This window comes from Cebus imitator, unplaced genomic scaffold, assembly GCF_001604975.1.
Source record: "Cebus imitator isolate Cc_AM_T3 unplaced genomic scaffold, Cebus_imitator-1.0 Scaffold38, whole genome shotgun sequence".
Lineage (NCBI taxonomy): Eukaryota > Metazoa > Chordata > Mammalia > Primates > Cebidae > Cebus > Cebus imitator.
The window spans coordinates 8,553,286-8,576,940 of record NW_016107353.1 but is presented as its reverse complement, the minus strand read 5'-3'; the positions used below and the strand labels follow the sequence as shown (position 1 = coordinate 8,576,940).

Genomic DNA, 23,655 nt, shown 5'->3' with positions numbered 1-23,655 from the left:
AAAAGTTTATCCCCAGTATTAACAACAATGCATTGTTAATTTGTATTTGTTTGTGGCTACAATTACTTCCACAAAGTATATTAATGAGGTTTTAGGTCAACAGCCATACATAAGTATAAAACTTGGTCTTCTCTTAGGAAGTTTGTTGCTAAAGATTAGCTGTACTAGAAGTACGGAAGTAGGGCATATGGCACTAGCAAGGCTGTATGGGTATTGATAGTGGTTTGTTTCTGTTTTTAAAAACACTATTTTGTTTTGTAAGAAGTCCCGTGCTTTATACGTAGGATTGATTGGTAGGAAATTGATTCAATTGAACAGTTCCAGGGTGGTCCTTATGGCACATGAGGATAATTGTTTAAACTGGTTGCATTCAGGTTTGAGTGATATGTTTTGCCCTGGAAAGTAAAGGGCATGTGTTGTTTTTATCTGGGAAGAGCTGGGACTTTTTTCAGGTCTTGGGTATTGGAGTAGGTGACTGAGATTATTGTTTGCTTGGTGGTCTTTGCAGATGCTGATCTGAGAGATTAGTAGTGGCCATTCACAAGTCCAAGAGGGTTGTTACCGCAGCTTTCACATGGAGTTGTTGCCTTGCTCCAGTTTCTTCTCTCTGTCAGCAGATCTAGTTCCCACCCCACTGTTAGCTAGGAGAGGAATGAGGGGAAAGGCTGTGAAGGGCTGTATGCCAGTCCTTCCAGTATGGGGGAACACAACTCAACTCAAAGCAACAGTTCTTACCGGAAGCATACCAATAGTGGCTTTCTCAATGGAAAGACATGGTCTGTACATGTGTCATAAGCTAACGGAATGCGTTAAAAGTTTTCCACACTGGCAGCATTAATAATTCACTTACCATTTGTTTCAGTGAGCATGTGCCCCAGAGTTTGAGATGGGAGATAGCAGTCTGCCTTTTGCTAGCTGTCTCTGGGGCTGAAGATCCTATATTATGAGTATCTTACTATGCTGAAAGTGATTCTGATATTTGAAGTTCTGTACTTTAGGTAGACATGAACTACCCAGGTAAACCAACTAGTTCAAATGATGGGCTACCAAAGAATCAGCACTTCTTCCCTCCCTGAAGGTTGTGGTAGGCTTATTCACAGTCTCCAAAGTGGCATGTCAACCTGGGCATCAGGCTCTACTTTGTGGGTGGTATTAAAGCATTTTCAAGAGGAATTATGGTCATATCCAATTTTTACCTTAGCCTTTACCTTTAGAAAGTAAGTTTTGTGTAAGGCATGACTTGTTTAAAATGTAGATTCTCTAAGCTCTATAAAATAGGCACAGCTGAAAGTTAATTCCTCATCCAACGTCATGTGGCACCAGGACTGGTTTCCAGTGTTTGCTCCACGGCCACTCTCAGTTTTATTGTGGGTTCAAGGCAGGGCTACCACATCTGGTTGTGTGGGCTGTACCCTGCTTAGGGGGAAGTGGAAACCAGCTTGTGATTTGCTTGCTGAGTCCTCCATGGATCCTGATTTGGAATTGCATCTGTGCTGAGGAAGGAGTTTCTCTTTCTAATTTTTTTTTTTTTTTTTTGAGACAGAGTCTTGCTCTGTCACCAGGCTGGAGTGAAGTGGAGCGATCTTGGCTCACTGCAACCTCCGCTTCCTGGGTTCCAGCAATTCTTCCGCCTCAGCCTCCTGAGTAGCTGGGAACATAGGCGTGTGCCACCACGCCCGGCTAATTTTTTTGTCTTTTTAGTAGAGACGGGGTTTCACCGTGTTGGCCAGGACGGTCTCGATATCTTGACCTTGTGATCTGCCTGTCTCGGCCTCCCAAAGTGCTGGGATTACAGGTGTGAGCCACTGCGCCCGGCCTCTCTTTCTAATTTACACAAAGATGCCTAGTGGGCAGGAGGGGCTCTGGACAAGGCTGAACTTGTACATACAGCATGAGCCATGAAACTAAGGAAATGATGCAGATAATGTTGATTTCTTCCTAGGACCTGCTTGCTACTTCCAAATCCCACCCTCTCTTGAGGAATTAAGAAACTTGAACTTATTTGTTAAGCCTGGGAATTGTACAATTGCACTGGATTCTCTGTGTGTGGTTTTTTTTTTTTTTTCAATAGATTTTATTGACTCACTACCTTATGGCAGATACTAAGCTTCCTGCTAGGGATGCAAGTATGAAGAGACAGACAAAGTTTCTGCTCTTACAGCATCTGCAGGGGAAGGGGCAGCATCCACGGAATAGAGCCATAAGTGCTTTGATGGTGACACCACATAGGTGGCTCATAACCCCCACTTAGGAGGTTAGGGAATGAAGTCTTCCTAACAGGCATAAATGCCATGCAGAAACTGGAAGGATAGAGGGGAGCTAGACAAAGATCAGGGCCACGAGTATCCCAGGCTGAATGCATGTGAAAGAGGGCAGCAGGGAGAGAGAGGATTGAGGGTACAAGAGACACAAAGCAATGCTTCTTAAACTTTGACATGCATAAGAACTCATCAGTGAATGGAAATGTGTATTTCTATGCAGAGGGTCTAGCAAAGGATCTGAGGTTCTGCTCCCAGGTGATGCTGCTGGTCCACAGATCACACTCGGAGTAGCAAGGACAGAAAGCTGCCGTAGTGAAGACTGATTTCCATGCCAACAGGGTGCATCTCTTTCAGGGCTGTACCCCTTGCACCCAGTCCAGTACCTGACACATAGAAAGTGCTCCACCCAAACTCATGGGGTAAATAAATATATAAATACATGAGGGGCTGGGTGCAGTAGCTCATGCCTATAATCCCAGCACTTTGAGAGGCTGAGGCAGGTGGATCACTTGAGGTCAGGAGTTCGAGACCAGCCTGGTCAACATCGTGAAACCCCATCTCTACTAAAAACACAAATATTAGCTGAGTGTGGTGGTGGGTTATCAATCCCAGCTACTCGGAAGGGTGAGGCAGGAGAATTGCTTGAACTCCAGAGGCGGAGGTTGCAGTGAGCTGAGATTGTGCCACTGCTCTTCAACCTGGNTGTGTGTGTATATGCTTATATGTGTGTATATACATATATATGTACATATATGCACACATATATATGTATATACACATGCACATATGTGTGTACATATATACACATATGCGTGTGTGTGTGTATGTGTGTGTGTAGAAATATAAATACATGAGATGTAATATGAGGTTGGAGAGGCTAGAAAGGGCCAGTCACACAGCCAAGTTAAATAGTTTAGAATCTGTCTCAAAAGCAGCAGTGGTGGAGAAGGCGGTGGGGGTGAGGGGTGTTGAGGGATTTTAAGCAGGGTAGGTATGTCATTGGATTTCATTTTAGAAAGATGTCTCTAAGCCGAGGGGTGGTGGCTCACACCTGTAATTCCAGCTACTTGGAGGCTGAGTGGGGAGGATTGTTTGAGCCCAGGAGTTTGAATCTGACCTGGGACATGTAGTAAAACCCTTCTAAAAAAGAAATGAAAAATAAATATGGCTTCAGCTAAAGCGTGGAGATGGAATGGAGCTTAGTGAGAGAGGAGGTAGAGCAGCTGCTAGGAATTGCTCTGACAACAAAATGGTAGTGGCCTGGTCGGGGGAAGAGGCATTCGAACTGATAGATGTCCAGGGGGCTATGGAGGAGATGGAGCGTAGGGCCTTTGTCAGTGGTGTCCAGGGATGGGCTCCTCCCTTAGTTTGGGAGATCCAGGCAGAGCCCAGGAAGTAGGAAGCCCTGTGTTTCCAGACAGGAACTCATCCTCTAACCTGAAGTAAAACTCGCTAGTGCATGGCTCAGAGCTGGCATTAAGGAGTGAGTAGGTGAATGTTTGCTGAGTGACTTTGAAAGGAACCTGATATTTACCAAGAAATGAGAGAAACAACATGGCATGATTCAAAGTACAGGAGAGAAACAACATGGGGTGATTCAAAGTGAGGGCGTCAGAGCCAGGGAGTGAGCAGGGGAGAGGAGTCCACTGGGAGCAGAAATGGGTCGGAGGGAGGAAGGAGGGTTTCATGTTTCTTTTCGTGTCTGTGGAATAGAGTTTGCTTCTACTTTCAAACTTCTACTCTGTTCAATAGAGTAAAACATTTCAGCATTTTAAAGCAATACAGAGTTCCATGAGGGAAAAGTTCTTCTTGTTGAGATTTAAAAAAGTTAACTGTCACTATCTTAAAGTGTATTTTTTCTCTGATTTTAAATTAATGCATGTTTACGATGATGAATGTATAAAAAATATATAAAGAAAAAACACACAAAAGACAGAGTGAAGTACTGTTATACTATTAACTTTTTGGTGTGTTTCCTTTTTGTTTTTGTCTGTGCACGTTTTACGTACTAGAGATTTCGACATGTATACAATTTAAAAATCATACATTTATTTAGTCTTTATCACAAAATATCCCCATTATTAAAATTCCTCATGAATACAATTTAGAAAGAATTTTATTAATGCTTCCTCTATTATTGAATATTTATGAGACTCAATTTTCTTTATTAAAAACAATGCTGAGGTAAAAATTGTTACATGAAGATATTTTGTTGACAGTATGAAATATTTCCTAGAAGTTGAGAATTGCTGTGTCAAGGAATGTAAACTAAGGTTTCTGAGAGTTATTGCCAAATAGCTTTCCAGAAGAATTGAACCCATTTCCAAGTACTTATGCAGAATGTGAGTGTCTGACTCATTATACCTCACCAGCATTGAATAGTATAACTTTTAAATTGTGAAATTGCCAACATTTTTTTTTTGTTTGTTTAGTGAGTGTTTTAATGCTGGTGAGATTGAAGTATTTTTTTTTTTTCTATTTACTATCCATTTAAAATTATCCTTTTAAATGTTAGTTGTTCAGATTCTTTGCCCATATATCCTATTTAATTCTAGGGATTTTCCTACTCATTTTTACAAGCTTTTAATAAATTGTTTTTGTTCTTTTTTTCCCAGTCCCATTCTTTAGGGTTTGCAAGGACAACTTCGTAGAAAGAATCTTCTTTTTTTTTGTTTTTGAGACAGAGTCTCACTCTATTGTCTAGGCTGGAGTGCAATGGCACAATCTCGGTTCACTGCAACCTCTGCCTCCCAGGTTCAAGTGATTCTTCTGCCTCACCCTCCTGAGTAGCTGGGATTACAGGTGTGCACTACCACACCCAGCTAATTTTTTATGTTGTTTTTTTTTTTAGTAGAGTTGGGGTTTTACCATATTGGCCAGGCTGGTCTTAAACTTCTGACCTTGTGATCCACCCGTCTTGGCCTCCCAAAGTGCTGGGATTACAGGCATGAACCACCGTGCCTGACTGTAAGGATCTTCTATTGATAAGCATTAATATTTGTCCTATCTTTTGGGGAGTTGAGAGTCATTAGCAGAAGACTTCATGATGTGATTTGGAATGAGTGTTTGGAATGCCATTACATTTGTCTAAGGATGGATTATTTGAAAGATTTCTATATTGGTCACTTGAAAAACCTGGCATTTCTGTAGTGCTATATATTTCGTATTGTTATTTGCCTCATGCATAGTATGCTGTATGATTTCCTTTTCTTTCTTTCTTTCTTTTTTTTTTGGAGCCAGGCTCTGGTTGTGTTGCCCAGGCTGGAGTGCAGTGGCATGATCTTGGCTCACTGCAACCTCTGCTTCCCAGGCTCCAGCCATCCTCCCACCTCAGCCACCCAAGTAGCTGGGACTACAGGCACATACTATCATGCCCAGCTATTACTATTATTTTTTTTTGTATTTTTGTAGAGTTGGGGTTTTACCATGTTGGCCAGGCTGGTCTTCACCTGCTGAGCTCAAGCCATCCACCCACCTCGACCTCCTGAAGTGTTGAGATTACAGGCCTGAGCCACCATGTCTGGCCTGATGTTCTTACATCAATGACAGTTGTCATTAACGAACTCATTCAGTAAATGTTCATGTGTTCGCTCTTGTGCTAGTCAATTAGTTTTTCAATTTTTCAAACAAGAAAATCAAGAAGTATTAGCCCTAAATAAAAGCAGTCAGTACACCCTCTGGACAACACTCCTCAGAGTGTGACTCTGTGTGGCTGGTGACCTGGAATCTGGGAACTCTGGATCAGCTCTCGTCAGAGAAGCCGGGGGAAAGGCATCTGACAGCATTTCTGCTGAGCCGGCAAGGAGAAGCTGCTGGCCAACTTGATACTGATTACCTACCGTAGGCTCAGCACTGTGCCAGACCAGTAGGTCACAGAGATAGAGATGTAAGAAACTGACTCTGCCTTTGAGGAGGTTACAGTCCAGTTGTGGAGACAAATCTAATAAGCAAAGCAGTCACATTTTGTCTATTTGTTGAATGGGTTGTCTTTTATTTATTCAGTGATAGGAGCTGCTTATATGTAATGAATATTGATCCTAAATCATAGACATATTGAAAAACATTTTTCTCTATTTGAACATTTTTTCTTTTAACTTTTTCTTTTTCCATCTAGAAGTGAAAAAGTTTTATGTCAGTGTTTTCCTTTCTAGTTCTGAGTTTTATATAATGCTTAGGAAGTTCTTCTCCTTACCTAATTAATGAAAATATGCTTCAATTTTTCCTTTTGGTAACTTTATAGTTGTGTTAAAATATTTAGAATATTAAATCATTTTGAATTTATTTTTGTATATTATGTGAAGCAACAATCTAACATTTTCCATATTGCTTATTCAGTTGTCCCATTACTGTTTTTTAAATAATCCAGTTCTTCCTTTCTGATTTGAAATGCCCTTTTCTTTATATGCTAAGGTCTCACTCACACATATGTGGGTTTGTTTCTGTCTTCCCCTTCTCTAGGAATCCTTTAGTAATTTATTAGCTATGTGGGTTTGATTAGGATACTTGCCCACTTGGGTTCCCCAGATTTGAAATGAGAATAATATCATAGTAGCTATTCTACTTTATAGAATCATTGTGAGAAGTAAACCACAACGTTTCAGGGGCCTGACCCCATTGTAAGTACTCAATGAATGATACATATATATTTTTTCTTTTGAGGCCTGTGCCAGTTACTTTTAATTACTGTAGTAGGCAGTCCCTGTTATTATTTTTCTTTCTAATAATTTCAAGGATTTATTGGGCATGCTTACACCTTAATTTTTCTGTTTGAATTGAATTTTAATTCATCAGAGTCTGAGAAAAACAAATACAAGAACAGCTGAGACTGATTGAAATTGCATTAGATTTATATATTAGAGGGAGAGATTTGACATCTTATAAAATGGAATCTTCTTATCTACAAACAATGTAACTCTCTCCATTTATTTAGGTCTTGTTTTGGGCTCATCAATGCAATTTTAATTATGTTGAAGCTTAAGTTTTGATTTTTCTACTTTTGCCCTTGTTATGTTTGAGACTGGCCCTCTTCCCTCAAAACAGGTGGAGGCAGCTTCAGAGTTTTGTTAAACACTTTGAGATACTTCCTGTTTTAAAGTCATTCAAACAGCCCTGAGGAATGAGATTGGGCATCTCCATCTTACAGGTGAGGAATTTAAAAGGAAAGAAGAAAGGAAAGCGATAGTTTTGGGGCCAAATGTGGTGGCTCATACCTATAATCACGGCACTTTGGGAGGCCGAGGCAGGTGGATCAACTGAGGTCAGGAGTTCAAGACCAGCTTGGCCAACATGGCAAAACCCTGTCTTTACTAAAAATACAAAAATTAGCCAGTTCAGTGGTGGACACCTGTAACTCCAGCTACTCAGGAGGCTGAGGCAGGAGAATTGCTTCAGCCCGGGAGGTGGAGGTTGCAGTGAGCTGAGATTGCACCACTGCACTCTGGCCTGGGCAATGGAGCGAGACTCCATCTAAAAATAAATAAATAAATAAAATAAAAAATAAAGAAAAATAAAAAAGAAAGTGATAGTTTTAAACACCTATGGATCAGACATGTGGGTATTTTTATTTTAAGTAACTCTGCTATCCCCATTTTACAAATGAAGAGGCTGATGGTGAGAGAAATTAAACGGATGTGGCCAAGGCTCCCAATAACTGAAGATAAAGGGCTCAGACTCAGGGCTTGGGAGCCAGTGTTAGATGTTCTAATGGCCAGTGGTCATTATGTCCCTCTGGTGCTGTCTCATCCTCTCTGTACTTGTCATTCGCCTCAATAAAGTCGACCCCAGAGCAATTGTTCTATTTCCTGTGGCAGGCTACCATCCCAAGTCTAGTTTCTGGCCCTATCAGAGTGCAGCCCTTCCCAAAAGCCAATCACAGTGGCGTGGCCTGTTCCATTGCTGTTGAATATGGTCTGGATACCCAGATGCCTGATTACAGAGAGTAATCTTGGGCTTGGGAGGAAGCCCAGGGTGGAAAGAAGATTGATGGAGGCCAAAAATTTTCTCATGCATCTGAGCCTTGCCGTTCTGTTATCTGGCTGCCAAAGCTGAGGAACCTCAAAGCCATGTTAGGTTGTCAGGTTCATTACTACATTATCTAAGGGAGCTATGCAAGGGATGAGAATCAGAGTGACCAGGAAAAGGCTGACCTGGAACTGCCTTCCCACTGGGCATCCTCATCCTGGAAAGAGCCTCCCTCCCAGCAGCAGCAGCCTCTGCCATCAGTAGGCTTGTCAGGTGCTATGTTGTTCCTGAGTTTGTAAATAGATCTTTCTTTAATAAAGGATTTAACATTGACCCTTTGTCCTTTTTGCAATAGGATATCATATGCTTACTTTTCTCAGTTTTTCCATAGTAGGCACTTGGGTGAAAAGGCAGAAATTTAACTTCTTCCTGATTTTGTGTGTATGTGTATCAATATTTGTGTTCATTGCCTCTCTAACATCTTGATGGAATGGATCCTCCTGCAGAATTTGGGTTCTAGGAAAGACCCCTGTAGCCTACTTGCCCCAAATTCTGTCTGCATGAAAGTCAATGTCTGAATGGAGCCAAAGGATTCCCGAACATCCTTGGAGGGCAGAAGGGAAAGTGGGTTGGATGGGGCTCCAGGTTCCAGATGGTTCATGTTCACTTGAAGCAACTGTTTCTTTCTTATATTGAATCTTTAAATTATATTTCCTTAAATAAAATTCCTTTGCTTTTAAGTGGAAAAGGCTGAAACACTGGCCTGTACCACCTAGGAGGGACTTATGTTCTCTTCTGAAAGAATTCTAGAAATGAAAATTTAAGCCCATTCTGCTCTCTTTCCTGGACTGTTTGGGTAGTGATAGTTTGGGATGGAGACTGGTCTGAGTGACTGAAAACACTGGATGTAGGATTTATTTATTTTTTTAAATTTAGCATTCCTAGAGCATCTACCCACCAAGGTTGTCGTGCAACTCCATGACGGTACCCCTTGGAGTGGAGCGACGCAATGGCTTCACATGATCCTGTGCATAATACTACTTTGAATACCAGGAAGTAGGGGTTCCCGGTGGTAAGATAGAGAAAGTAGATAGGTCTCTTGCCCTTTGGGTGTATTAGGATCTATTTAAAGAAACAGTCCTTAGCTGTTAAGCTTTGAGGGGGCCAGTATATAACACTTAACTTCCCTGTCCATGATCGGAACCAACTGAGAGAGATAAAGGAATCATGCCAATATAGCAGGGTTCCCCAGCTCCCAGGCCACAGACTGCTACCAATCCATGGCCTGTTAGGAACTGGGCCACATAGAAGGAGGTGAGTGGCAGCTGAGCGAGCATCACCAGCCAAGCTCCACCTCCTGTCAGATCAGTGGTGGAATTAGCTTCTCATAGAAACGTGAACCTTACTGTGAACTGTGCATGCAAGGGATCTAGGTTGCCTGTTCCATATGAGAACCTAATGCCTGATGATCTGAGGTGGAACAGTTTCATCATGAAATGGTTCATGGAAAAATTGTCTTCCATGCAACCAGTCCATGGTGCCAAAAAGGTTGGGAACTGCTGCAATAAAGGATAAAATATCACTTTTATGACTAATAAAGCTGATCCTGGGGAATGTAGTTTATACTTGTGGGAAAGTGAGTTTCTAAAAGTGAACCGTAGAATCAGACAGAGTTACCTGGAAGTCACAGGTAGTACTGGAGAACTGCAGGCTTCTCCTCCTACCCGCCATCCTTCCTGCCTTTTGCCTTTCCCCCTAACATTTATAGGCCAGGGAGCAAACCAGCGAAGGTGCCAAGCTACGCATATCCAGTTCTTGTCTCCCAGATGACCAACCAACCCAGGTAAAAGACCCAGTGTTACACTGAAAGGTGTTCTTCCACAGAGAAACACCAGATCAGGAAAAAGGAAGTCCTTTCCCTCAAAATGCCCATATATTTAGCTCAAGATGAACTCCAAGGCAGTGTGTCCTGATTGTATGAATTTTAGGTACAAGATATATATTTATATACTGAAAAGGAATGGTCAGAGTAGTATGTGTTTAATCAGAGAACATGGTTGGGTGCAGTGGCTCACACCTGTAATCCCAGAACTCTGGGAGACTGAGGCAGGTGAATCACCTGAGGTCAGGAATTTGAGACCAGCCTGGCCAACATAGTGAAACCCCATCTCTACTAAAAATACGAAAATTAGCCAGGTTTGGTGGCATGCACCTGTAGTCCCAGCTACTCAGCAGGCTGAGGCAGGAGAATCACTTGAATCCTGGAGGTGGAGGTTGCAGTGAGCTGAATCATGCCACTGTACTACAACCTGGGCGACAGAGAGAGACACACTTTAAACAAATGGACTTGTTAAGTGGGGAGAGTTCATTCATGATGAACTTGAACTGTGGACAAATGAAAAAGGCCTCCCAATATGACTAATAAAATAGTTTTCACGATCTTGGAGTTGTGGCTTAGTGTCATCTACCCTTGTAGTCATAAATGGAACATAAAGAATAGATGCACTTTGGGAGGCTGAGGCGGGCAGATCACGAGGTCAAGAGATCAAGACCATCCTGGCCAACATGGTGAAACCCTGTCTCTACTAAAAATACAAAAAAATTAGCTGGGCGTGGTGGCATGTGCCTGTAGTCCTAGCTACTCGGGAGGCTGAGGCAGGAGAATTGCTTGAACCTGGGAGGTGGAGGTTGCAGTGAGCCGAGGTCATGCCACTGCACTCCAGCTTGGCACCTGGTGAAGGAGTGAGACTCTGTCTCAAAAAAAAAAAAAGAATAGATGGTACAGTGCCAACTGGAGCAAGTTCCCAGGCATCAGGCCCAACAGGCAGAGTGCAGTGATGGGATGTGGGGCCGAGCTGGGAGGGGATGGTTCTGGAGATTCTAGGAGTAGGTTCGTGACTCTAGGAGTAGGTTCCATATCATGAGTGGGTTCTTGTCACCTGATTTATTACTAATTTGTATTTATTAATAATACAAATAATTTTATACTATAATACATTTTATTACTATAATGCATATAATACAAATAAATTTATTACTAATTTGTATTTATTAATAAATTATAATTAAGTATAATTAGTATTAATACTAATTTGCATTAGTAATAAATCAGGTGACAGGAACCCACTCATGATGTACTCCAGCCTGGGCAACAGAGAGACATAGTTTAAACAAATTTGCCTGTTAAGTGGGGAGTAATTAGAGGTATTTTCTGGTTTATCATCTGAAAAAATGCTTAAAGTTTTTTTTTAAGAGCAAAAAGAAGATATTTTTTTGATTTGTGTGTTTTTTGCCTTAACAGATAGGGTACAATTGAGAGCCATGAGGATGTGGGCTTAATTGCTGTGACACTTTCCTTTGAGTTTTTCATTTCTTAATTGAAAATGGTTTAAAATCCTGCAGATTCTGAGGAAAAGACTGGAAGGAATAGCAATACATACTTCCAAAAACAGTGGACAATTATAAGCTCATTTTCTTGACTTTGAAATGCTATTTGTGATTTTTCAATGGTAGGATTTTCTTTTAAAACACTTCTTAAGGTGACATTATAATCTGTTGGTCTTTGCAGAACACCTAGAACCTGGCAGCTGAAAATTATGCAAAGAGAATGGAAAGAAGATTAAAATTAACTATAGATGAATACATAGATAATCGAGATTTAAGGAGAACACATTTCCATTAGACATACTTGCTGCCTGTTTGTACGTTTTAGGGTTATTACTACTGACATGTGAACAGGCAGTGTAGCCAAATCTGTAAACTAGCTATTGTCAAGCTAGATTGGCTAAGTCTAATGTTAGAGATGTTTCTCTGTCTCTGTCTGTCTCTGGTGTATAGTGCGGAGTTTGATGTGATTGTGGACACGGAAACCCAGGTGACGGCTTGAGGGGCTATTTTCATCTCTAAGATTCAGTGAGTTGTCTGCTTTCTAGCTCACAAAGTAATATATGTAAAATGCTGAGCACAGTGCCTCGCACATAGGAAACTAATACTTAACATGGGGAAATAGTTACTTTATTTTGATTTGAAAATGGTTATAAAATAGCGTGCTAAGTATTATTCCAGTTATGCAAAATTCAACAAATAGTTATTCAGTTCTTCTAGATGCCGTTGTAGGAACTGGAATATAAGAACTAGGAAGAAAAGAACATAGGATTGCTTTGTGTCTCATTTAATTTTGTATCATAGAATAAATTGGTGCTTCTTGCTGTGATGTCCTCTATGACTAGAAAATGTTTTTTGTTTTTCCTAATTATTTTTGGGAAGCCAGCAAGTGACTGTACAGATGTCTGCCTGCTGATACCCGAGTGGGTGCCCTCTCTGAGCCAGTCTGAATAGCCCTGCCTACCTCCTTCTGTGGATGAAGACAGTGCTTAGGAAGAGCTCATTTATCTTCCACTCTAGCTCACAAACAAGGATTCATACTGAAACACATTTATTGAGCTTCCTATGGCACTAATGTGATCCAAGCCCAAACCTGCTTGGAATCCTGCTTTTCTGGAGAGCTCTGTATGGGGGAATCATTGTGGTGTTCCTTTCCTTCTTCAATGCCTTGTCATTTATCATTGTATTGGATCTTTTGGAATTTTATTTTAAGGAGAGAGATGTAGAAATATAATTTCTGGGCTGGGTGTAGTGGCTCACGCCTGTAATCTCAGCACTTTTGGAGGCTGAGGCGAGTGGATCACTGGAGGTTGGGAGTTGGTGACCAGCCTAAAACCCCACCTGTACTAAAAATACAAAAATTAGCTGGGCATGGTGATGGGTGCCTGTAATCCCAGCTGCTTGAGGGGCTGAGGTGGGAGAATTGCTTGAACCCGGGAGGTGGTGGTTGCAGTGAGCCGGAATTGCACCATTGTACTCCAGCCTGGCTGACAGAGTGAGACTCTTATCTCAAAAAAAAAAAAAAAAAGAAAGAAATACAGTTTCTGGCCCATGTGTGATTGATCATGTGAGTCAAATTGGTGAATTCCTAAACTGGATTTTGACTCTGGGATCCTTTAGCAATGGATGAAGTTTGAAATTTGAGTTGGCATGATCTGCTGACCGTGGTTGGCAGGGCCTCTCTGGGCCCCTACTCTTTACTGTCCACTATGTGGTCTAAGGTAAGTCTTTAGGTCTTTGTACCTAAGTTTCTTCTATAAAATCAGCTGGGGTTTTCAACCTATTTCCTAATTGTTTTACAAGAGTTAAGAGATCTGCATTTAGAAAATTATTTAAACAGGAGAAACCTCTTGCTGAATAGTCACTGTGAAAGTTTTATTCTAGCAAGAAGAGAAATTTGGGTGTGATAACCCAGCACCTGAGGGAATAAGACCATTTACAAAATGAATTAATATTTGTACCTATTCACTCTCAAGTCTTTGCTTCCACAGCCCCTCAAATGAGAATGCAAATTATTGACCAACCTTTTGATATTCCTTTCAGGGACACCTGTGTGGTTCTTTGTGAAAATTGCTCCAATTCGAAATGAACAGGATAAAGTGGTTTTATTTCTTTGCACTTTCAGTGACATAACAGCTTTCAAACAGCCAATTGAGGATGACTCATGTAAAGGTTTGTAATTCTGACTTGTACAAATACATTTATGCCTTTTTTTTGTCTTTAGTGTGGCTCTTATTTCAGAGAATTTGAGGTTGTGAGGGCAATCTCTTCACAAACCTCAAGATTCAAACTTTAATTTGTATAGAGCAAAGTACCGTATCTTTCTGGAATGTATGGGGGGAGGAGAAGGGGAGAAAAACCACTTTGTTTAGGAAAGCATTTGAATCAATTTCACACCTTTAATAATTAGCCCTTTCCATTATTAGTTAGGCAGGAGAAGATAGTTTGGCAAGTCTAGTATCATCGGAATCCTTTTAAGTTTTCACGTAACAAATGTCAGTCATACAAATGAGACAGTCCATGGCTACATTCATCTGCTTTATATATAAACATTCTTAGATTTGACTGAAATCTAGTGCTTCAAGATTGTTAAAGCAGGCTTTAGTGCATCTCTGCATCTGTGATTAAGTCAGTGGCTGGTTAATTCATTTGGAACATGACATTAATGAAGCCAGGGTCCTGAGTAACATTTCTATATGGGTCATTTAATCAGCAGTGTGATCACAGACTTTAGCGCTCACTTCAGCCATATCATATGCATGCATTGTGAGCATAACATGGGGGACCCAGAAAAGGAGATGGCTCAAGATTTCTGGAACAACTATATCCCTGGAGAGGTCCAGCTCATCAGGATATATAGAAGGTGGCATGTTAGTCCCAGAGGTTTGGGATTAGGGGGTGACATAGCACCTCTTTCGCATCTCTTGTTCATAGCTTACATTCAAGATAACCAAGAGGCTGGGAGCTTTTTCATGTTGCAGTGCTACCTGGCTCTGTGGTTGATTTTTCAGCTCTGCTGGAGAACTCTGCTCCTTGTGGTTTTCTGAGATGTAGCAAAGAGATGAGAGTGGGGTCCAGGGGAGAGTCAAACTGAGATACATTATTTTTGATGTGACAAAATTTTTGTTGTTAAATGAGCATTGCAGGAGGAAATAAAAAGCATTCTATGGATGCTCTCTCAAGGGCTGTGTCCTGTGAGGGTATTTAAAATCCTGGCACATTTAGACACTCACATTTATGGAGCTCAGAGCACAGTACTGTTTATACCAGTGCATCCTATTTTTTAAAACTGTGTGATAGTTCAATAAATCAATTTCAGTCTGCCTTTTGGTTTTAAGACTGCAGCAGATGCAAAGTCTCTCAACCAGTGTGTCAGTCACCCAAAGTCTCTCTTTTCCCAATTTCTAGTTTCTAATTTGGAGATTTCTCAGTGCAGTAGATATTTTGTGGTAGTGGGTTCACTCATGATTAAATATCATCATGTTACTATATAGAAAGGTCGGTTGCTTTTTTAACTTAATAAACTCATAAGTAATATTTTGAAGGCAATTGAATATTTTGACACTTGTTTTTGCAAGTTTTCCCTTAAAAACTTAATATATGTGATTTGATTGAATCAAAATGTTTTGTTTTTATTACCCCTGGAACATTCGTAGGTGATGTGCTGGTATTATTCAGAAGGAAAAGCATACCTAACAGAATGCTCCTTACCTGCTACGTAGGTGTCTGCATTTGATGCTCACAAAACCTGAAAGGGGATAAATCAGATGACGTAGTGAGACTTACGTAGGTTTATTTTCCAGGAATAAAATAGTCCACTTCATTTAACCTGGCTCAATGATGCATTTTCTTGCTGAGAAGAGTTTTGGTACATAGACATACATACTTACAGACACTCATGAGGACAAACACACACATTTACTCTGTTTCTTCTTAGCCAAGGAGACCAGATATTAATTCTTTTTGTCAGTGAAATAAATAGGAGTAACTTGTGGCTTGATTCACAAAAATGTGACACACACACATATGTTAGCCCTCGATGTAGGGATCCTGCTAGTGGACCATGCTTAATGTTTCCTCGAAGACTTGGCTTTATAAGCCTATACATTTCAAACGCCATGGCAGATACGTTCAGATCTTCCCACTTGCCAGATCATCGTGCCCCTGGCCCACTGTGGTTTGGTGGTCTGCTTAGGACAAGTCAAACTTTATATCAGTGTGTTTGTGATGGAAGCACATGATAGTTTCTCTAGGCCTTGTTATTTTAAGCCTATAAACTATAGTTTTGGCTATAGGGATCAAATCTGGATCCTAGAAAATGTGCTGCCATGTGGCTGGATTATTCTCCTGGCTTGACGTTTCTTCTTGGATGTGCTCTCAGCAGCTTGTTTCCAGCAGTCCAGCTGGGTTTTCAGTACAGCACCTCAGTCACTATTAAGAGTCTTAAGAGTCTTGCTGACTTAGGGCTTGTTTAGAGTTCTCTTTGGAGATGGAAAGGAAATGTGAATAATCTAAATCCCCGGAAAATTTTTGGATAATTGCTCTTTGGCATAGCCCCATGGGATGTTTTCCCACCACCATATTAGCCTTTTAAATCAGTTGTGCTCCAATTGTCTTTAAAATTACTTTGTTTTCTCAGATCATGTAGTACCTAATTTTGGGACTTGGCGGTGAGGTGGGTGCATCCTGCTAATGATGCAAGAAGCCAGTTTGTGCCCCAAATTTTCCCACTAACCACCCACAAAGGGTCCAACACGTGGGATAATTGACAGAAGCCCATTTCAGGATCTGACACAAAGTAACTTCTCTTCTACCCAGAGCCTCAGGCGCAGGGGTTGGGTCCTGGAAGTGCTTCCAGAGCCACCTCTGTCATTTGTTGTACCAGTTCTCTCCATCCTTTTTATGAGCTAGGTAGGCCTCTGACTTCCTCATCTTCACTTTGCTCTCTGTCTTTTGACAGTAATTCTGTTACTCTCTGATAAATAGTGCCCACGAATGGCATGGAGCAGGGAATGAAAGTTAAGCTAGGTTTGCTGTTTGCTAACAGCTCTGGGGTGTGTGTATGTGTGTATGTGTATGTGTGTGTGTGTGTGTGTGTGTGTGTGTGTGTGTGTATGTCTGAATGAGAGAGTAGGTAGGAATTCCGGCCTCAAATGAGAATCTGTGATGCTCCAGTGATTTCATGTGTTTCTTATCTCTTGCTTTTTCTTTTGTTATAGATAATTGGGAGTAGGCTGTGGGGTATGTTTCTGTTGCATTCTCTCTTCTGAGCCAGGAGGGCTGGACAAATGAGTAGAGAATTAGAGTGTAAAGCTCAGAATTTTCTCTCTTTACATTGCTCACCAAAGGATGAGTCAATCTTCTTGTTTTCTCTATTATCCCACCAACAAATCTCATATTAAAGGAGCAAATTCATTTTCAAAGATTCACATGTTTACTTCTAAATTCAGAGTTAAACTTGAGCCAAATACAGACAACAAAAGGAATGAAAAATTTAGAACAGATTTCTAAGAGCCACAGATTTAGAATATTGAAGGATGAAGGCTCTGGCAAATTGTTGTAATTGTTGACCCTTCTCCATGTGTCTCCATGTTGGACATGGGAGAAATAGTAATAGACATAAGTCACAGGCCCCACCCCCCCTTCAGTGTTAACATTTTATGTCTCTGCCCTTGGGTTGATGGGAAAGCGATGATTTAGTGACTGCTACTTGAAGAGGCCATTTTAGATTTTTGGTTATTTGTACATTGGTAAGGAAAAGATTGTGGTAGGAGACTTGAGGATGCTTAGGCAGTGGTCCACGCTGACTCTCCATGCTGTACCCTATGTCCACTATTCTCTGCTGGATGTTTGGATTATGCTATTAGCTCCTCTGAATTTCTTTCTTTTTTCTTTTTTGGAGACGAAATTTCCCTCTGTCGCTCTGGCTGGAGTACAGTGGTGTGATCTCGGCTCACTGCAACCTCCGCCTCCTGGGTTCGAGCGATTCTCCAGCCTCAGCCTCCTGAGTAGCTGGGATTACAGTAGTGCACCACCATGCCTGGAAATTTTTGTGCTTTTAGAGATGGGGTTTCACCACGTTGGTCAGGCTAGTCTTGCAGTCCTGACTTTGTGATCTACCCACCTCAGCCTCCCAAAGTGCTGGGATTATAGGCGTGAGCCACCGCGCCCAGCCACTTCTGAATTTCTGAGTCTGTATCTCAGGACAAGGCTGGCCTCTGTCTTTTTTGGTATCCCTGGACTGATTCTCAGAGGAGTTGGAATTCTAACTCATCCCAGCACCATCTCTTCTGATCTTAAAAAGAAAGATTCAGGCTCATTGGTGGCTCAGCCAAGTTGACACCCACCAGCCATTGTGGAGTCAAGACGGGAGAAAAGCCGGCCTTTCTGACAGTGGAGAAAAGACCCAGTAAACACCTTTCAGCTGATTGCTAGATCGTGTACTGTGTTCCCCCTTCTCTCTATTACCTTCCTCTTCTCCTTCTGCCCACTTCCCCTCTCATTTTCCTGATCATGTTATGCTTTCAGTTTTCTCATGGCATCCACAGTCCTGCTATGCCCAAATTGGTGGTGACATTTGTGACAGAGCTGCAAGAATCCTGGGCCAGGGGTTTCTTCATTTGAGCTCAATTCAGTATTGAACTTCCAATTGGGATATAATTGGGGGAGTAGATACAAGAATGCCTGGGAAAAGAGAGGAACAGAAATATCCCTTGAAACTGAAGAGCATTTGTGAAATGGGCTGCTTATCCTTTGGGATATTGCTTTATATCTGTTGGAAACCCAGACAGAAGTAGGGTGATGAGAGGAAAAACATATTTGTTCTTTATGTGTCCAATACACCTATTGTATACACCTGTTGGGTGCCTGGCCTCATGCTGGGTGCTGGAATAGACACTAGGAAATGCCTGTGATAGAGCCTCTGAATCTACTTGGGAGAAGGTATAGATGGGTAAGCAAATAAAACAGTAAAGCACCATCAATGATCTAATATATGCCCACCTAAATTAAGTGGGGGTTCACCACAGGGAGCAGATAAGCCTGCTAGGGGTAGGCCAGTATCTGGAAAAGGCTTTCTTAAAGGACGATGGTATGTTCATTGACATTGGGGGGGATGTCAAAACCCCTGCAGAGTCCATGCTGTCCCCTCCTGTGAACATTAGTGGGACCCCCACAGTCAAACCACTATGTGTGTCTTTTCGAGCCAACCCCAGCAGTTCTACATTTCTGCTTCATGGCATCAGGGGGGATGAAAGCACTACTGGTTTTTTATTAAAGCCTGGCACTTCTGGAATGAGATAAAAAAAAGAGCGACTTGCTATTCTTATGATATTGACAAAATTTATCCAGTTTATGATTCTCAAAAGTTGTATAGAAAAATAAAACATGGACATGCTTCCGCTTAACGCCATTGTCCTCTGGATTCTAAGTCTACCTTGAAAAGTTGCTCCAGGGTAAAATTTGGCAGATGAGATTTCTACTGGAAGGTGCTGAATGCTTCTAAACTCTAAAAGATATAAAGTAATAAATTCATCTAGTCCTGCTTTTAGCTGTCATGTAAAAATAGTTGCATGCTCTGTTTATTTGCTATATATCCCATGTCTGGGTTTTTGGAGCTCCTAAAACCCAAGCCTGGTCTTGAGAATCCTGACAGGACTTCAAAGTTCTCATGGGGCAACTGCCATGGTCATAACCTTGATGCAGATGGATTGTTGGGTGTTGGAATGGACAGTTGTTTTTGGGGGCATTTAAAAGGTGTCAAGATCATTCAGACATTTTCGATTCTCAGTAAACACCTGTCACCAACTGTCTGTCTCCCATGTCACAGCAGACTAAAATCTGCCACTGCTTTCCCTTACCTACCCAGGGGTTGAAATCATTTCTTATTCTCCTGATCTTGGAGAAGGTAATGCATAGAATGGCCATTTGACTAGCTTGTCCATTTAAAGTCCAAAACCAGCTGTTTCTGCAAGATCAGATAGTGGGGAGACTGGGAACAGCCTGAGCCAAGTTACCAAGTCAGAGAAACATCTCAATTACCTGGTATTATCTTGTGAAGAAGGCTTGGGTCAGAGTGGGGATATCAGTGTTCTAGACTCTTTCTGATTGTCCAGGCACTCTGTGTCTTAGTCTCCCTATTTGTAAAGTGGTACTAAAACCTGCCCTACCAACTTCACAAAGTATGATTAGGATGAAGTGAAAGTGCAGGGGAAAAGCAAATTGCCACATACAAGGTGCTTTTCTGAACAGTGGGTTTTGCTTGCAGGGATGCAGAGTGACTTGTGGGAGCTCAGGAGGGCATCGCGGGTGTCTGTTTCTGGCAGCATAACTTGTAATGTGAATGTCTGTGTACCTTTGGGATGTGGTTGACCCTGTCTTTTCACTCTTCCACTTGCTTCAGGCTGGGGAAAGTTTGCTCGGCTGACAAGAGCACTGACAAGCAGCAGGGGTGTCCTGCAGCAGCTGGCTCCGAGCGTGCAAAAAGGCGAGAATGTCCACAAGCACTCCCGCCTGGCAGAGGTAAGGGCAAGGGGTTAGCTCATCTTAGCCCAAGGGGGCACATGGGCTGAGGAAATGGCAGAAAACTAGTGTGCTATCATGGAGAGGACCTTCAGGACCCACAGATGCCTGTCTTGGCTGGGCTTACACACTACCGTGCATGACATTGGGTAAGTGACCTAACTCCTTTGAGCTTTATGCTTTCTCGTGTGCAAAAGCAGGCTGGAAGAGCTCTGTTCCAGCTTGCTTGAGATTAAAAGTGTCAAATCACTTTTTTGAGGAGCTAGAAGTGCTTCATGTACATGCAGGAGTTTTTAAACAATTGTGTTGTTAGAGCAATACATACTGTTACAGGCAAAGAAGATACAGGAAGTGAAAAGAAAGTAAAAATTTTCTGCAATCCCAACAACCACAAGGCATTTTACACTTTTTTGGTGTGTGCATTTAACTCGTTTCTTTGTAGATATCCTATTTCCTAAACACTAAGAAATTCATTTTTTTACATGTTAATTGTTATGAAATTGAGATACATCTAAGAATAGTGTTATATTAAATGTTATTATGTTGCCTTTTCTTCACTTTATAATCATGAACATTTTAACATGTTAATAAATATGTGTAAAATTATTATTATTTTGATAATCTTTGTAGTAAGGAAAGTTTGACATTCTTCTTTTTGCTGGGACAAGTGAGAGGTTGGGAAGCCTTGACAAGGTATCTTATTAGGCTTAATGCACCCAACTTATCAGTATCTGCTTTGATGGTACCTGGTCTTTATTTTTTCAACTATACCTGAGTGGGACCAGTTAGAAGCATTATACCTTCTAGACTCCAAACCTCCTTCTTACCAAAGATGGTAAGTAAACTGTCCCATTGCCTGTAGATGGCTCGTCAGTCTTTGATCCATGTTTGGATGGTGGGACCCTTTCTAACCTGCTCCAGGGTTCCACACTCCTAGTGGAGACACAACCAGCATGATGCAGCTCACAAAGAATGTTCTGAGTATGTGCAGTGTCAAATGAGTTAACTACAGAAGGTCTCCTTGTAGTAACCAGAAGCTTTTGTCAACAGTGGAGATGGGAAGCATTCATTTGTACCATTTTAGAGAAAGAGAGATATTTGGATGATGGTAGCATCATTTTTTGTCATGATGTGGGCTTGGCTTATGATAGAAAGAATACTAAAGGAGACCTTTCAACTCACAGCCTGTGCTTTCTCTGATGCTTCTTATGGTTAATAGAAAAACCTCCTCTCCCACCGCTTTCCCCCTTGCTCACTCTTATTCGGCACACTGGCCTTTTTGCTGTTCCTTGTATACACCATGCTTAATGGCTAGTCTTTTCCCAAATGTCATTTTCTCTATGTAGCTAACTGTATCAGTCAGCGTTCTACCAGAGAAACAGAGCCAGTAGGATACTTAAGAGATTTATTGCAAGGAATTGGCGTATGTGATTGTGGTGGTTGGTTACTTGTGTCCAAAATTCACAGGGCAGGTTGGCATACTGGAGACCCTTGGGAGGAGCTGATGCCGAAGTTCACAAGCAAATTCCCTTGTCCTTAGGAAAACTCAGTTCTGCTTCTAAGGTCTTTCAGCTCACTGGATGAGGCCCATTCATATTACAGGGTATTATATCTTTTCCTGAAAGTTGACTGATTATAGACGTTCATCACATCTACAAAATACTTTTACAGCAACACTTCGTGTTGGCTTAAATATCTGGGTACTAGCCAAGTTGATAGGTAGAACTATTACAGTTCACCCTTGTCAACTTGATACCTATACACATTTTCATAATCCATACTTAATCTCCAGATAAGTCAATAAGAAAATTATACTTCCATCTAACATGATACAATGATTCTATGTACTATGGAAAATATGCTAGCCTTTGCATCCCAAAAGGATGCAAAGTCCTTGGTGATATTCATTTTCCTTCTTCCTCTCCTGTAATTCAAATACTGTGAGATAAAATTAACTATTATTAATACATTTATGTTGTGTGATAAGATGATAAGGGATGAAAATAATGGTATTTTTAATATATACATATATATATTCATACCAAATTAAGAAAAAATTACAATTTCTAGTCCTCTTTTTAATCTGATCTATGCTTTCTTCTGCTTGATACCTTCTAATGTACTATACAGTTTACTTATTGTGTTTATTCAGTGATAAATCTCAATCACTTAGAACAGTGTCTGGCACATAGTAAGTACTCAGTATTAATTTTTTTTTTAATTGGTGAATTGAATGAAAGAAAGGAAACAATGTTAATGAGTTTTAATCTACCTGTCTGGCATAAGTAGTTGCTCATTGCCAATATAAGGCAAACATTTGGGTCTCATCTCAGGGGCTAGTAAGTTATAGTCAGCCTGGCTAGAGGCTTATCGATTTTTACTGATCTTTTCAAAGAACGAGCTTTTGGTTTTGTTGATTTTTTTCTGTTGATTTTTTTGCTTTCAATTTCATTGCTTTCTGCTCCAGTTTTTGTTCTTTTCTTCTGCTTACTTTGGATTAATTTGCTTTTCTTTTTTAGTTTCCTAAAGCAGAGGCTTATTGATTTTTGATTTTTTTCTTTTCTAGTATATATATTTAATGTTAGAAATTTCCCTCTAAACACTGCTTTTGCTGCATGCCACAAATTTTAATTTGCATTCTCTTTTTCATTTAGTTAAAATACATTTTATTTTCTTTTGAGAGAGATTCTTTGGCCTATTATTATTTAGAAGTGTGTTGTATAGTCTCCAAGTAGTTTTGGATTTTCTAGCTGTTTTCTCTAACTGATTTCTAGTTTAATTCCATTGTGGCCCGAGAGCAGATGTTGTATGATTTCTGTTCTTTTGTTAAGGCATGTTTAGTGGCCCAGAATGTGGTCTGTCCTGGTGAATGTTCCATGTGACCTCTAGAGAATGTGTATTCTGCTATTGTTGTTATAGACGAAGTAGTCTATACATGTATCCAGTTGATTGATGGTGTTATTGAGTTCAACTATGTCCTTCCTGATTTTCTGCCTGCTAGATCTGTCCATATCTGATAGAGAGGTATTGAAGTCTTTAACCATAATAATGAATTCACCTATTTTTCCTTGCAGTTGTATCAGTTTTTGCCTCACATTTTTTGATGCTCTATTGTTAGATGTGTACATGTTAAAGATTATGTCTTTTTTGAGAAGTGACTCTTTTATCATTATAATGCCCCTCTTTATCTCTGATAACTTTTCTTGCTTTGAAGTCTGCTCTGTCTGAAATTAATACAGCTACTCCTGCTCCTGCTTTCTTTTGATTCCTATTAGTATGATATATCTTTCTCCATCTCTTTACTTTTTAATCGATATATGTCTTCATATTTAAAGTGACTTTTGTAGATGATGTATAGTTGGGTCTTGTTTTTTCATCCAGTCTGACAGTCTGTATCTTTTAATTTGTATATTTAGGCCACTGAAGTTTAAAGTGATTATTGATATAGTTGGATTAATATCTCTGGTATTTTTTGCTATTTTCTTTTCATTATCCTTTTTCTTCTTATTTTGTCTTCCTTTTTCCACCT

The 23,655-nt window shown here is 40.7% G+C and overlaps 1 protein-coding gene across 2 annotated transcripts in view; it reads left to right on the top strand.

Annotated features, from left to right (window-relative positions):
* Positions 1–23,655, top strand: part of KCNH1 (potassium voltage-gated channel subfamily H member 1) — a 448,557-nt gene that overhangs the window by 28,077 nt on the left and 396,825 nt on the right. For both annotated transcript variants that reach the window (XM_017525585.2, XM_017525584.2), the window contains exons 4-5: positions 13,650–13,778; positions 20,008–20,126. In XM_017525585.2, the coding sequence (XP_017381074.1) occupies positions 13,650–13,778; positions 20,008–20,126 (248 nt within the window). The remainder of the gene's footprint in view (positions 1–13,649; positions 13,779–20,007; positions 20,127–23,655) is intronic.